The 14,618-nt window shown below is 54.6% G+C and overlaps 5 protein-coding genes across 5 annotated transcripts; 2 read left to right on the top strand and 3 right to left on the bottom strand.

The window, feature by feature from the left end:
* Nucleotides 1-941: 941 nt before the first annotated feature.
* J4E83_007899 (uncharacterized protein) lies at nt 942-2,285 on the bottom strand (the record flags this gene model as incomplete). The annotated part of the gene is made up of 1 exon (XM_049334797.1): nt 942-2,285. One exon carries the CDS (start codon nt 2,283-2,285, stop codon nt 942-944), a length of 1,344 nt encoding a protein of 447 aa, XP_049185948.1.
* A 4,146-nt stretch (nt 2,286-6,431) lies between these two features.
* J4E83_007898 (uncharacterized protein) lies at nt 6,432-6,870 on the bottom strand (the record flags this gene model as incomplete). Its single annotated transcript, XM_049334796.1, has 2 exons — nt 6,432-6,825; nt 6,863-6,870. 2 exons carry the CDS (start codon nt 6,868-6,870, stop codon nt 6,432-6,434), a joined length of 402 nt encoding a protein of 133 aa, XP_049185947.1.
* A 1,347-nt stretch (nt 6,871-8,217) lies between these two features.
* On the top strand, nt 8,218-9,132 carry J4E83_007897 (uncharacterized protein; the record flags this gene model as incomplete). Its single annotated transcript, XM_049334795.1, has 1 exon — nt 8,218-9,132. One exon carries the CDS (start codon nt 8,218-8,220, stop codon nt 9,130-9,132), a length of 915 nt encoding a protein of 304 aa, XP_049185946.1.
* Nucleotides 9,133-11,894: 2,762 nt separating this feature from the next.
* On the top strand, nt 11,895-13,639 carry J4E83_007896 (uncharacterized protein; the record flags this gene model as incomplete). Its single annotated transcript, XM_049334794.1, has 3 exons — nt 11,895-12,113; nt 12,173-13,393; nt 13,451-13,639. 3 exons carry the CDS (start codon nt 11,895-11,897, stop codon nt 13,637-13,639), a joined length of 1,629 nt encoding a protein of 542 aa, XP_049185945.1.
* Nucleotides 13,640-14,278: 639 nt separating this feature from the next.
* On the bottom strand, nt 14,279-14,536 carry J4E83_007895 (uncharacterized protein; the record flags this gene model as incomplete). The annotated part of the gene is made up of 1 exon (XM_049334793.1): nt 14,279-14,536. A coding segment is annotated over one exon (258 nt), but the record flags the coding sequence as incomplete, so codon positions are not given.
* Between the last annotated feature and the right edge of the window lie 82 nt (nt 14,537-14,618).

Below are 14,618 nucleotides of genomic sequence, written 5' to 3'. Positions count from 1 at the left end.
CGTAGTCACAAACGATCCTATAAACCCACCCCAAAAGCCGACGCGACGTCAACGTCGACGCACAAACCTCCGTAAACGATAACCGACCTCCCCAACGCGCCATTGACGTCCGCCCATTCATAGTTGATAAGCCACCCCTGCATCTCCCTACACGCGATACGCTCACGCCCGCAAGTTGCCGTACCACTGCGGGGTATCTCTTGTGTTGATCCGCGGAACTACTCGAGATAGGGTCTGACACTACGTGATAGACAAGCGTACCTTCCGCAACAGGAAGCTGCGATGGGTGGCTAGTTCCGTTAAAATGGGGGTGATTGGGTAATTGCTGGGAGAGAAGCAGTGGAAGCTCAGCGGAGGCGTCAGACAAGGTATCGCAAGAGTCGCAAGAAGTCGGCTTGGTGATGATAGCGGGCTTGGCTTGTCTGCTGGACGGTGTGGGAGTTGATAGGGAGACAGGTGCGTGATGGTGATGATGTCAGTGCTGAAAGCTTATCGCTAGTCGCGATTAGACACGTTAAGCATAAAGCAACGTTAAAACTCTAAAGTGAACGTCAGGACAGTCACGGAGCGATCATATTCGAAAAGATTTGCATGCGATGGCGGTATGAAATTTTGTATTGCAGCAGCGACAAACATCATAGCTAGCGTGTCACGCATAACACTTCGTTGTATCAACAAAGTTGTGAAAAAGTACACCATGTAACTCCAGGCCCGATTATCGGCCGATGCTATGAACCGCGCATCTCCCCAGCCCCCAGGCTTATCATGATTTGGCCATGTAGCCGTGATACCCGAACGCCGCCCATATGCCGTTCGTAAATGCTGAAGACGACCACCCGTACTCAGAAAGAAAAGTGGGGAGTACAGATGTAGATGTGGAAGAAGAAGATCAAGAAGCCACTTGGCAGCGGCAGAAGAATAAGACACTAGTCGCGATGTCGCTATGATCGCACGAACACGCTGTTGAGCTTGTTCAACGCGCTGCTATCGGCAGCGGTGCTGTTTTTAGCAAGTCTCTCCGGTGCCAAGTCTCGGGGGAACCTCGTTGCAGTGTTAGGACTACGGCTACCAGAACGGCTGTTGTTCTGGTTGTCCTTATCTTGGGTTTCACCGTTGAGCAGCGACCCCAGTGTAGGAAGCGGTCTCGATGCTGCGGCTGCGGCGGTGCTATTTGACTCGGATGCCCGGGACTCGGACTTGTCGGAAGGCTCTGGTGTCGGTGGCTTGTTCGCACCTGCTGCGGCGGCCGTGCCGTTGATAGCTGGAAGTTGCGGACCTTGCTCGGGAATTGATGGTGTTGGTCCCGGGGGAGGCGCAGGAGCACTGGCACGTTGAAGGTGTTGCTGTTGAGCTTGCTCAGCTGTCGATGGTGTGCGAAGTGGTGGTGTCGCCATATATTGTTGAGCAGCGTGTGCGGCATGCGCTGCGTAAGCGGGGTGTTGCATCAGCATGGGATGGTGGCCTTGAGGAGCGTGAGGGTGGGCCATTGGCGGGCGGTCGAAAACGTGTTGTGGGTGGTATGGAGGCTGCGCGTAGACGACGCCCGGGTAGAAGTAAGGCTGGTGCGAGTAGTACATGGGAGGTGTACCGTTGGGTGGTGTGGGAGGATACATTGGTATCGCGTACATGGGTGCGACAGGGCCACCACGGGTATACGGCGAGGAAGGTGCCATGCTGTGTCCGGGTGCGTTGTATGGTGAGCCAGGCATGGGCCCGCGAGTGACGGCAGGCACAGTCTGGGTCTCGTTCACCGCCGACTCCGGGTACATGTTCTTTGGCGGGCGGATGTGCCGCAGTTGCGCATCGTTGGTTGGTTGTGGGAGGTTGTTGGAATTCGATCGCGAGTAGTAGCTGATGAGGTGGAGGTGCTGTCCGCTCTGGGTGGTGATGCTGAAGGACTGCTTCATGAGACCATCCGGCTTGTACCGGTAGCCGTCTGGTCCCTCGCCGTCCGATTCACCTGAGCCTGTGCCGTCTGGCGACTTTCCGCTCGCCCTCTTCGCTACTGGGGCTGTGGGAACTGCGCTGCCTCCCCGCTTGCCCTCCATCTCTCGGTACGTGAGGAAGCTGCCCGACACGCGACTGGCACTCCATGATTTTCCGTCGGTCCACCGCCTCATGCCGGCCTCGCGCTCGTCCCATACAAATACTGAGCCTGACTTGATCTGCTGGCGCTCCTTCTCGGACAGGCGGCGCTGTACCCGCGGTAGTATGCCGATGCGGCAGGCCTCAAACAGGATGATGGCATCGTTTGGCGTGCGAACGTGTCCGTGGTAGGTCTCCATTGCGAAGACGTGTGTGGGGGAAATATGTCGAAGATAGTGTGGAGGTGTCAAGACCTCATAGATGCTGTGTGGATCGCGTTAGTCCAAGCCATGGAACAAGCGCTTAAGGTTCAAGGCAATGCGACAGTTGCGGTAATCTTGGTATGCAGGGTTTCCGGCAAACTCGGAAATCGCGGTGCGCATAAATGTTGGAACATGGCAAACCAAGGAACGGCATGCCAGAGAGGGGGCAGGCAAAGCGGCACGGAGACACGAAACATAGATGGAGACTTACAATAGGGTGTGTGACTGTGACGGGGCGTGTCTGCAGAGCCGTCGCAACGTCTATATGGGGCAGTGCGATGAGGTCAAATGTGTCGAGGTCCGGTGACGTGAAACGGGCCGGCAATGAAACGGAGTCAGCGTCTGATAGGTGTGCGCGGCAGTGGTCCACTTGGTATAGGCGGCGTTAGGTGACGAAAGCTGGAAGTTGGGGAAGATGGGTCAGAGGGCGAAATCTTTGGAAAGCCATCAGCAGTCCTCCGCCCTCATGTACTTGCAGGCAGGCGGGCTTGGGACCCAGCAACGCTCCTTTGGCGTCTCTGGCCCTTTCTGGGCGCTGGGGTCGTCGTCTTGATCGCCCGCCGAGACGTGGAGTGGCGTCTGATAGCGAAATAAGGCGCACGACAAGCTTTATTTGGACCCCAGCTAGCTGCTCACTGGCCCTCCGTTCCAGCGGAGCCCCAGCAGCGTCTACCCACACACAGCCCCCAATATCTGCCATGCCGCCCTGTGCCACCAGCCAGCGTCCCCAGACGGCGTGAGAAACTGTTTGCAGCGACGAGCCCTCACCGCGGCTCCCACACGCCGGAGCCACGGCATGCCCAGCACCACCCAGCGCCTGGCGGCGTTGGCTCGCCCAGCCAAGCTTTGCGAGCCGGATAACTCTAAACGAATCTTTATTTTCGACAAGCCTTCGATCCCTTGGCAGCCCCACTCGGACCCCGGCGCTGACACCTCCCAAGACTTCGCGGTGTGGTCCATCAGTCCGTCAATCCGTCTTGTCCTGCTTGGCCCCCGCTAGCAGCAACACACCAAGCACAGCCAAGGCGTTCCAAAAGTCCGTGTCGTCCCAAAACCAACCCACGCTCGCGTCGCCCTCAGATTGTGGCAGGCCATGGCATGCTTGGCCTCGGTCCCCTAAGAAATCTCCACCTGTCGTGCTCTCGGCGCCCTTGGAAGCGGACAAACAACTGACCTGCGCGACAAAGGAGCCTGCCTAGTCCCGAAGGATGCCCTACACGCTCCGGCTAAGTGCAGAGTTTCTGTGCCGTCTGCTCACGCAAGTAGACGGCCGCCCGCAAACTTGTGGCATACGTGGAAACTGTACCCGCCAACCAAGCAGATTCTACACTCCGCTCATGGATCAGACATCCGCTCCGATCCACACCAACGTAATCCGGCGCTTGCAACTTCTCAGCTCATTCGCTTAAAGGCTCGGCCAGCACTTTGATTAAGCTTGGTGCCTGCGGTTTAAGCTTACCACCGTGCCACGAGGATCCGACTTACCCACACTGGCGGTATCACAGGGCCGTCGCTTCTCCGCTTCCAGAACAGAAGAGCTGAGCATCGGAGCTATGAGACTTCCCGCCCCTTGACTGTCATCGTGGCAGTGTTGCGCCATGACGAGATCCGACTTTGCGTAAAATCCTGCGGCCTACCAAGTGGACAGCGCAGCACCTTGTTCACCAGACCGTCTTTCTTCGTCAAGACTCATCCAAGACCGTAGACTGCGGACGAGCACTTGTGCAAGATGCCATGGAACATGGCGTCTCAGCTGCCCGAGAGAGGTAAACCTCCGGGTGGAACCATTGGATCAGTCGCACTCAAGTCTGCCAAGTAGCAAACAGGATTGTTATTTCGATGGATGGCCAAGGCCGCCCTTCTCCACGTTCATACAACGCCCGCTGCTTGTCTTATCAGCTCACACCGTCGAAGCCGCGTCATCCGACTTGTCAAGCCTGCCCAGCGTTGGCTTCTCCACATACCGGATATTTACATCATGGGTTCGCGATTGCAGGCAGCTACGTCGTTTCAATCACCAAGCACGAGTCTCAGGGAAAGCCGTCGTATGTCTCTACGGGCCGACATCTTCTCTTCGAGATTACTGTGAGCATGAATAAACGGCGATCTGCGTGCGCTCAGTAATCTGTCTTTCGCTTACAGCTGCAAGGTTGCAGATAAGGTTGGCGCAGACTTAAGCATAATTTCCTTGCCGCTGCTATCCCCGGTGTTGGGTTGGTCCTCGCCAAAGACACCCCTCACAGCGATGAGTCGCAGCGCCCCATCGGCCGTTTGCTCGTATTCTCAATCCTTTCAGATCAGCTTCCACACGCAACGTGTCCACTAGCTATCTTCACATGCTGCTGCACCTGCCGAATGCGAAGCACTGGAGCGACTGCAAGCCCACGTGCCCTGAGCCGCAAGTCCAGAACTGCGCCATCGGAGCGTCGTACCGTATAGTGGCAGCCCCTAGCCCACGATTTGAGGGGTCGTCCGGAACCGGTGGAAAATTAAGGTAGGCCAAGCAATCGTTGGTCCGATAGCGCCCGATCATTCCCCCAGGTCCCCAAACCTTTCCTCGACGACCGGCGCTCTGACGGCGTGTGTTTATCCGTGCAGGGCCGGCATGCCTTACAGCGCCTCACCACCGCGCGTCGAGCCGCTCTTGATGGAGGGAATTCGTTGCGAGTCCGAGAACCCGGTTTCGCGGTGCCATTATGCAAGTTGCTCAATCTATTGTTGCCTGCTCATTTGCTTCGTCTGTGCCACAGCGCCATACCAAGCATTCAACCGCGCCAAGGAGCCTATAGTATATCGATATTTGCCCGCGACATGGAATCACGGGCCTGCTTTTCTGGAAGCCATCTCCATCTATTTCCGCATCCAGATGACGCATGAGCAATATGACCGTCACTTCGAGTTTGTTGGACGTGATACAGAGCCTGTAGCAGCAGCAGAATCGCTCCTGCAGTCCACAACTCCGCACTATGAGCAACGTACATACTCCGCCTCACGTACCTAAGCGATGTGTTGGAATAGCGGACTTGCTTACGACAAGCCTTGGTGGGTGAGATTCATACGTCGTCCGCCATCCTGGTACCAACGCATCATCTCACCTCAGACGCTACACTCTACGATCACCTCTCATCCCAGATCACTGCCCTGATTACTGATGCCCAGGCATACCGAACCTCAAACATACTTTGCAGGTGCTTGGTGCATACACACACCGGTTCGTGCCTCTCCATTGAGTTCCCCGCTCGAACATGCGTTCTGAAACAGAACGTGTTTGGCCGGACAAAGAGTTGTGGAAGAGATCATCCGTGGACCTCGTTTGATAGTCCCGAGTTATCCGCGACGGCATGAAGGATCGCAGCCTAAGGATGCGTGGCGTTGCATCCTACGGCTTGGCTTGGGGCTTGGTAAGTGCTGGGGTGTTGGGTGGCGCACATGGACGAATGCTCGAAATTGTCGGTTTCTTTCGCATTGCCAGGGACTGACGCATTTATGGGAGCTTTGGAAGGTAACAGTCATGAGATGGAAGGGTGCAGAATCTTCTCCGTGCCACCCTGGTGTTGCGGCTACACACTGATTGTGGTTTATTGGTATATACCATACTGATCGCACTCGAAGAAGACCTCCCTAGCAATCGTCTATGACCACGTATCATTCTCCACCAAACTCGGCGCCTCACTGCACGTCAACCTAGGGAAAAACTGAACAGCCTGGAGCCTACGTGGACGTTGGGTCACCTGCTTTACATGGTTTTGGGCCAATGTAGTCTGCAGACATGTTCAGTTTTTGCCTTGTATGAGGTGACTGTCTCGCACCTCCTGTCGCAAATGTTAGCCGCCATGATCCCATCCCAATAATCACCTCCAGGACAACGCTAGACCTTCCAGAGGACTAATCTCTGTCCCTATCGCGCCTCATGCAAGGGAAACGCTAAACACCGTAAATCCTACATTAAGATGAAAACATGTAAAGTAGGTAGGCTAACATCAACGTAGGCTCTAGGGTGTTCAGCTTTTCCCTTGCATGATGTGGCAGTATGATCACAACATGCTGTAATACCACACCCCTCACCACACTACCTCATCCCCCCTAGAAATCACAGAACACACTCGGAGCAAAGAACCGATCCCTCCCACACTTCATCGCCCCAACCTCCATATTTTTCTTCGAATCCTCGCGACAAGCAATCTCCCTCTGCGGGCAGAACAACCTCCCCGAATTATTCCCATCGCACTTGTACGTGCACGCCTCACCCTCAATATCCAGCTTAAAGACACCGCCAGGGAACGGCGCCTTGCTATCGGAACCAGGAAGAGGCGTCTCATCGGTATCCGCAACGATTTCCTTGCCGTCAGTCTCACCACAACTGCCCATGGCTTTGCCGACGCTGGTGGTGTAGAACTTCCACTCGTGGTTGACGCTGACGGAGGTTCCGTGGCCGGAGTAGTGTGTGACCATGGCGATGGAGAGGGCCATGCCTTTGCTGGGCTTTGTACTGGCCGGGCCTACTGAACAAGAACCGCGTCATAGCAGGGAGGTATGTCTGAACCTTCAACCGCTTCTTCGTCTGTACCATGTCGAATGGTGCGTCGAAGTGTCGCTGGAGGAGTTCTTCGTTCCGTATTAGGGCATCGCCTTTGACCATACACCACGATGATACCCCGCTACACGACGCGCTGTTCACGCCATATGCTTTCGTATACGACACTGGCATCGTTGCGTGGCTCTGATCCGGGCTTGGGGCATTTTTTCGGGACGAACGGCTGCGCACGCCGGCTCCAGTCGGCGGAAAGGCAAAATCCGTCAGAGCCGCCGCAGCGTTTTGAGCGCGCGAAGATCGCTGGGAGTACATGGGTTGTGACGGAGGCATCTGTCTTGTTGGGTGTTTTTGTTGGGTTCAGGTACGTCGCATTCCGTGCCATCTGAGGCGCATACATCATAGGTGCCAGAAGCGTTCGAGTCACCTTCCTTGAAGCCATTTTTCCAAGTCAACTTCCCGTCTGCGTCTTCCGTAGCCATAAGCTGCGATGGCTTGGTCGCTTCTTTTTGCATATGAACAATAGACTTGATGTTCACGTTTTTGTGCCTATCGTGCAGAATGGCGATTTCGTGGCGAGCGGAAAATGAGTCCTGTCTTTTTGTCTTCCATTCTACGGCGCCGAAGACGAGAACGTCGCCTGTGGTCTTCGCGGCAAGGGTTCAGATTGATGTCTCGCCCAAGTCTTTCTTCTCATCGAAAGACTGATACCAGCGATGGTCAAGGATTCGCGGATGGCCGCCATCCTACTATGTCAACCTTAGGTAAAGACTGGACGGGTCTGCATGCAGCCTGCATCAACATGAAAACCTGCAAATAGATACCTTAACGTCGATGTAGTCTCTAGATCTGTTTACGGATTTCCCTTGTATGAGGTGCTACTGAACTTGGGGCTAAGGAGCTATTGAAGTAGGCCCCCACTCGGCTTCCCGCTCAACGCCCGACTTATCCAAGACCAACGGCAGCAAGCAGTCTGTATTCTCTCTTTTCTAAAGAACACCAGTATCCTTGCTCAGTTGAAATCTTTCTCTGTACATTGAGTTCCGCATGCGGGCTACTTAGGTACCTTTGTTCACGCCTGCACGTGGGCGCTAGACCCCACCCTTCCAACCTGGGAACCTTCGAAGGATTAGAACTTTTCGTACACGGGTGTCGCACCTGCGCCTTTGTCTTTACTGCTGAAAGACACGATACTTGAAGCTTAGTACAGATCACACACGAATTGAAAACACGCAAGCCCTCGCCTGCCTGCAGAAACATCATCTTCACCGTCTTGACCAGTATTACCACTACCATTATCATCACCATCACCATTGCCAATATCACCGCGACTCAAACATGGCGGAACCGACCATGGCAGACCTTAAGGATCTTCCAGGCCTCTACACCTCATCCAGAGATGTAGGCGATGTACTCGTAGGCCAGGACGACGCTCGCCGTCTCATCGAAACTTGCTCGTCTGGCGACGACACAGCTTTATGGAGTCTGCTATCGCAGCCACAACATATCACGACGATGCTCAGTAAACCACACACCATCTATAGTAAAGATCCACGTGGGAAGGTCATGGCAAGGCCAATCCCAAATCTTGAGCGGGCCTTGATGGTAGCGGCTCAGAATGGCCACGCTGCTGTTATCACCGCACTACTTGCTTTCACAACAGAGCTTGAGGTCTCCCTTTCCGATGTTATAACGAGAGACGTCGTCAACAAGGTCATCGACGGTGGGAACGCCGCTGTCGTCGAGGCACTAGGCGCCGCCTACCCGAAGGTCATCGACATCCGCATCGGCCACGGGCACGAGCGGCCGCTGTACGAGGCCGTGAGGCGAAGGAAACCAGATGTAGTTGCTGCACTTCTCGAGCTGGGAGCAGATCCATTACATCCCGTTGCGCCAGGCTACAAGAAACTCGGAAACTACCGCTCGTCTCTAATGTCCTTCGCTGCAATGAACGAGGGTCCGCGCACGACAGCGATGCTATTGGAACGCGGTACACCTATAGCGGGTACTGCTGCGTTGCACACCGCTGCGAGCTTCGGTCAGCTCGACACTATGCGACTGCTGATAAAGCATGGCGCGGATGTGGAGGAGGTCGTTCCGGGCTGGAAGGGCTGGACACCGATGCACTTCGCTGCCTGGACTGGCAAAGCCGATGCCATGAAACTGCTAGTAGAACATGGCGCACGCATAAACTCGAAGGACGAGCATGGGAAGACGCCTAATCAACTGATGAAGACGCGGAATGCTGCTTAGTAGTAGCACACGTGGACGATGGGAGCGCGAAATGTGCTTGGCATCATAGCTGCTGTCCAGCTCCTCCAACTTATGAGAGCTCATTTTTGAGAATGCACGCTGTGAAACGGGTGATCGGAGTTTTTCGTGAGGGAAGGGTAGCTTCCAGGACGAAATGCGAATTCTCGACGAGGAGTACCATTTCCTGGGTCTTGACTTTAGCGATGGCGCTGTGTTGAGCTCAATCAAAAATGACTACAGCAATAGTGCCGGCATCCTTTCGCGTGTGTATACTACGCATTAATTGTTCCGTGTTGCGGCTCAAAGTCCTAGACTGAGTCCCGAAGTAGCTGCGTGAGGTCTTGAGAAGCAACCACGCAGGTCCGTCAGGTCCGTCTTGTGTGTGCGCCGCATCCGCATGTGCGAAAGCTTACTCGAGCATCATCTCGCCATCTTCGCTTCGTCTTCGAGGGTTTCCGCGCGCATCTCATTTCAATCGTTATCCTATCATCCGGTCAGATTCGCTAAGAAGTATTGAGACCATGGACGTGTCGCTTAGGTTATTTCCACCGTCTGTAGCAGCTGCAGAGAGGATGCTCTACTTCTTCGAGCCGTGATGTCAGCGCCACCAACCTTCCGCTGTGCGCAAACCCGTCACATATCAGGCGCCCTGCATACTCCCGGTCGTAAGAGCACGGCGCCCGCCGGCTTGGATTGGCTCGAGTACATACGCCATGTATGGAGTGTGCAATGTTGGCTGGATTGACATCTGATCTGCGAACCCTGGGTGTGCCGAGAGCCGGATTGCGCACCGTTGCCCAATATTTGCCTTTCATGGAGGCAAGGAAAGATAGAGAATGTATCTTTTCGTGATGCATGGTACAGTTGTCCTCGCAACAGTGGATGGGAATTCGTTTTTCGAGCTACTGATTCAGCACATGCGCTTGTGGCACTGGTGCCGATTCAGTCGAAGGCAACCTCGGAACGGGTCATGTGCATCATGAACATTGGAAGAACGGCTATGGAATACGGCTGGTACGACCCAATGTATTGGGCCGTTTGCGCTGATCAATCTTTGTACCGGTCCCTTGATTTTCGCAGACTTATGCAAAAGATTGCGTATTGGCGTGTTTAGCAGTACTGAAAGCGTGGCATCGAGATACCCAGGCGCGCAGGCACGCCCATAGCAATCGCGTTGTTAACAGTTACACACACCAAGCGCTGAAGCGACCCAACGTACTACACTGCACGACAATATCTTAACTCATGTAGAATAGATCTTCTTCAAGCAAACCAGCGCGATAGATGTCGTTTACCAAGCCGGAACGTGGAGGCCACGCAGCATACCCGCCAAACTGTGCCGCTGCGTCGGAGACGTCGAGCGCGCCTGTCAATTCCCAAGGTCCTGGCTCCAGGTCTAACAGCAGCATCATCACGCAGTCCCAAGCAACGCACCCACCTTCCCTTACCTCGGCCACATCCCCCAGCGCTGCATCTAAACACGCGCAAGGACCCAAGATCAGTCATCCATCAGATAAACCACGGTACCTATCCCATTTACCTCGTGCGGTTCTTCACGTGTCAAGTACTAGCGGTGGTAGTAGCGGCCATCTGCGCACATGCGGCGGCTCCGCGTCAGCGGACGTTTTCAAGACTTATTAGCATCACGCCACGGCTAGCTCGTAGAGGAAGACACCAGGCTCAACTCTGCATTCCGCCCGCCTGCACCGGCAGAGTTCCGTATCTGGGGTTAAATGAGTGCGGTGTTCTCGGGCTATCACTACCGCGACGTAATTCAATACCGCTCCCACAGCTCCCCATGGGGCGGGAAGGAAGAGTGGCGGCATGAACAGCGCCATTGGACACGAAGTGGAGGTCCTAAAGAGTAGAGGCACATCAGACGTTCATGGTAGCGAGATCTAACGGGGTGGTCAGACGGCTCATATCAGTGGAACTCGCAGATGCCGTGTAACTCAGACCCTTCGTGCTCACCCCAGCCCCCAGCGTGGAGAAAACGAGTGGAGAGACCCAAAATTTCCTGGAGCAGCAGGGCAACCCATCTGGGAAGCCCACGGATAAATAACGGGTCTACTCCAGTTAACAAGCGTACAAGCCTGTCGCGGTGCGGGGATATTAGCGCGCGTATTTTAGCACCGGAACAAAGCTTTGCATCGACACTTCTGATAGGTGACGAGCAACCAGCAATACGAAGTCTAGAGCAGACAAGAAACAGCCACCTGCAAACCAACACGCAGCGCTATGGATACATCTGGTGAGCGGTCCGCTGCTAGGCCAGCGTAGCGACACAGCACGACTCTGTCGTGACAGCCGCCTCGCACGGCTTGGAGGCCCTTGCGCAGACGGCGCAAGGAACCAGCTTGATAGCCAGAAGCCGTGATTGATGGAATCTGTCTCGTGCATTCCTTCCATGTGCACATAGCGCTGACGGCGGACCCACCACTCGCCAGCGACGGATTTTCCATCTTTCTGGGGAATTAGACAATGCGCGCCTCGGAGATGGGGAGGGGTGGGTGGATGGTTCAAGCGCCTCCGGGGGTGGACTACTGTACACCAGATGGCTAACCATGCCTAAATGCCGTTGCTGCAAGGTCACATTTAAGCCGCCCCGCGTTGAGTGTGCGCACCCCGTGCTGTTTATAAGGTGGAGACGTTTCCCCGGTTTATCCTTTTGTCTTCTTTGCCAGCCCAGAGTTCCTTTCTCTGATCTGATACCCTTTGCCTTTTTTTTCTTGTTATACCCCGGCAAGAGCCCTACTGCAAAGATGGGTGACGTCCCCAAGGAATATGGCGGCGATGTGCACGTCGAGAAGGCCATCTCGCATGTCGACGACTCGGTCGCGCTTGACGAGAAGGCTCAGGCTGCTATGTTCAAGACGCAGGCTATGGATGCTGAGACTGCTGAGCATGACATGGGCGTCGTACAGGCTGTTAAGGCGTACCCCATGGCTGCTCTCTGGGCATTCATCATGTCTTGCACTATTGTAAGCTCCTCGCTCAAATCCCTCATAATCAAGATGCGGCTGCTAACGAATATCTCTAGATCATGGAGGCTTACTGTGTCTTCCTGATGGGTAACTTCATCGCTCTGCCCGCATTCGAGAAGGAATTCGGTATCCCGCTCACACACCCGGACCCCGACCGACCACACGGCAAGATTATCGCGGCTAGCTGGCAATCAGCGCTTCAGATGGGAGGACCCGTTGGTGCCATTATCGGTGTCTGCCTGGCTGGTCCTCTTACCAGCCGCATCGGATACCGATGGGCGACCATTTCTGGTCTGATGCTACTCAACTGCTTCATCTTCGTTTTCTACTTCGCCAACTCGCTCCCAATCATGTTCGTCTCCCAGCTTCTCGAGGGTGTCCCGTGGGGTATCTTCATCGCCAACGCTCCCGCGTACTGCTCTGAGATCACGCCTATCCAGCTCCGTGCCCCGGCTACTCAGATGCTGCAAATGTTCTGGGCTATCGGTGCTATCATCGTCAACGGTGTCGCGTACTACTACAACCCCAAGCCCGACGCAAGCGCCTACAGAATCCCCATTGCGCTTCAATGGATGTTCCCCACTCCTCTCGCTATCCTCATCTACCTGGCGCCAGAGTCTCCCTGGTGGTTGGTACGCAAGGGCAAGCTTGAGCAAGCCGAGAAGGCCGTCGGTCGTCTTGGACGCAAGGGCCAGCTCAACCTCAGCGAGGCCGTCGCTATGATGCGCCGTACCATCGATCTCGAGAAGTCCATCAAGGAGCCCAGTCTTTTGGAATTGTTCAAGGGCACCGACCGCTACCGTACTCTCATCGTCTGCGGTGTTTACGCTGCTCAGAACTTGACTGGTAACCTCATCGCCAACCAGGCCGTCTACTTCTTCCGTCAAGCTGGTATCTCGGTCAACACCGCTTTCGCCCTTGGTCTTATTACCTCCGCTCTCCAGATGATCTTCGTCATGCTTTCCTGGATTCTCACCACCTACCTCGGCCGCCGCACTATCTACGTGTGGGGATCTCTCATCAACGTCGGTTTCCTCGTCGCTCTCGGTATCGCCGCTTCCGTCGGTGTTTCCAACGCAGCTTCTCTTGCCCAGGCTTCTCTTGGTCTGATTGTCTCCGTTCTGTTCACCCTCGGACCGGCGCCCGCTTCCTGGGTCATTATCGGAGAGACCTCGTCCATTCGTCTCAGGCCCCTCACCACCGGTATCGGACGTGGTGCTTACTACGTTGTCAACATTCCTTGCATTTTCCTCGCCAGTTACATGCTCAACCCCGACGTAAGATTTCTCCCTTTTCAAATGTCACAATGAACATCTCGCTAACAAGCATTCCAGGAGGCCAACCTTGGCGGCAAGTGCGGTTACGTCTGGGCGGGTACTGGTTTCTTCTGCTTCGTTGTCGCATACTTCTTCCTCCCCGAGATGAAGGGCCGCTCTTACCGCGAGATCGACATTCTGTTCAAGCGCAAGGTTCCCGCCCGCAAGTGGAAGAAGACCGTCGTCGATATCGGCGACGACTCGTAGATGGAGACGCGCCTATTGCGGCGGAGTTTTTGAGTCTGCGGAAGCAATGCGTTTTCATGCGCTTGCTGTCTTCTGTTGTTCAGGAAAGATGTAGTCGATGGAGTAATACGTGCCCTCTATACCCCTAGGGTGACGAGCAGAGACGACGAATGAATCATCTCAACACTACCTTTCGATATTGCGTGACCGATCTGTATAATCACATGTGAATGTATCTTTCGTGCTCTCAAATCATAGAAAACAGATTTAATGTAGACATCGCGTTTTGTTGCAGATGAATGCTCGCCGTTCGATGTGCGTCGAAACCCGAGTTTACGATACGCATGTGCCAAGCCACCAATACCCATTAGACTAGCGTCATACCGCTTTCACGTCCGAATCAGGCAACTTCACGAAAACCGTCGATTGCGGGTGCCTGGAGAATTACCACGGGATTTCCGACCCATCTGACTCCAATCTCGACCCCTCACCACAACGTAATAAGGCTAGATCATTAGCACACTCCGAACTTTACACAAGGTACTTCAACCCATCCTTAGTATACCTAGCACACAAGCAACAGAACATAAATGAAGCAGTCTCAAAATATAAACATGAATTCCTATATACATAACCCTCTCCCCCAAATCTACTATCACCCTACGATGAGCAAGTAGCCAACATACTAGTAAGCGCACTCTTCTCCGCACTCGTAATAGTAAGCGAATACACGCTCTTAACCTTGATCCACATCTTACTGTACGTGCAGTAGTAGCTGGTTAGCGGGGGCTTCCACTCCTCAGGGCCCTTGTCACCCTTCGCTTGGTTGACGTTGTCGGTAACGGCGAGGAGCTGAGGGTTTGTGAGGTCGTTGGCGAAGGCTTGACGGCGGGCTGTGGTCCAGGATGCTGCGCCGGACTGGGTGGGAGTTAGTATGTGGAGTTTGGAGAGTGGGGGGGGGGGGGTTGGGTGTATGGGTGGGGTAGTCAGTTTCTAATAA

This window comes from Alternaria metachromatica (genome assembly GCF_023757995.1).
Source record: "Alternaria metachromatica strain BMP 0045 chromosome Unknown scaffold_21, whole genome shotgun sequence".
NCBI lineage: Eukaryota > Fungi > Ascomycota > Dothideomycetes > Pleosporales > Pleosporaceae > Alternaria > Alternaria metachromatica.
Note: the sequence above shows the minus strand (reverse complement) of the source record. Positions and strands in the feature narration are given on the sequence as shown.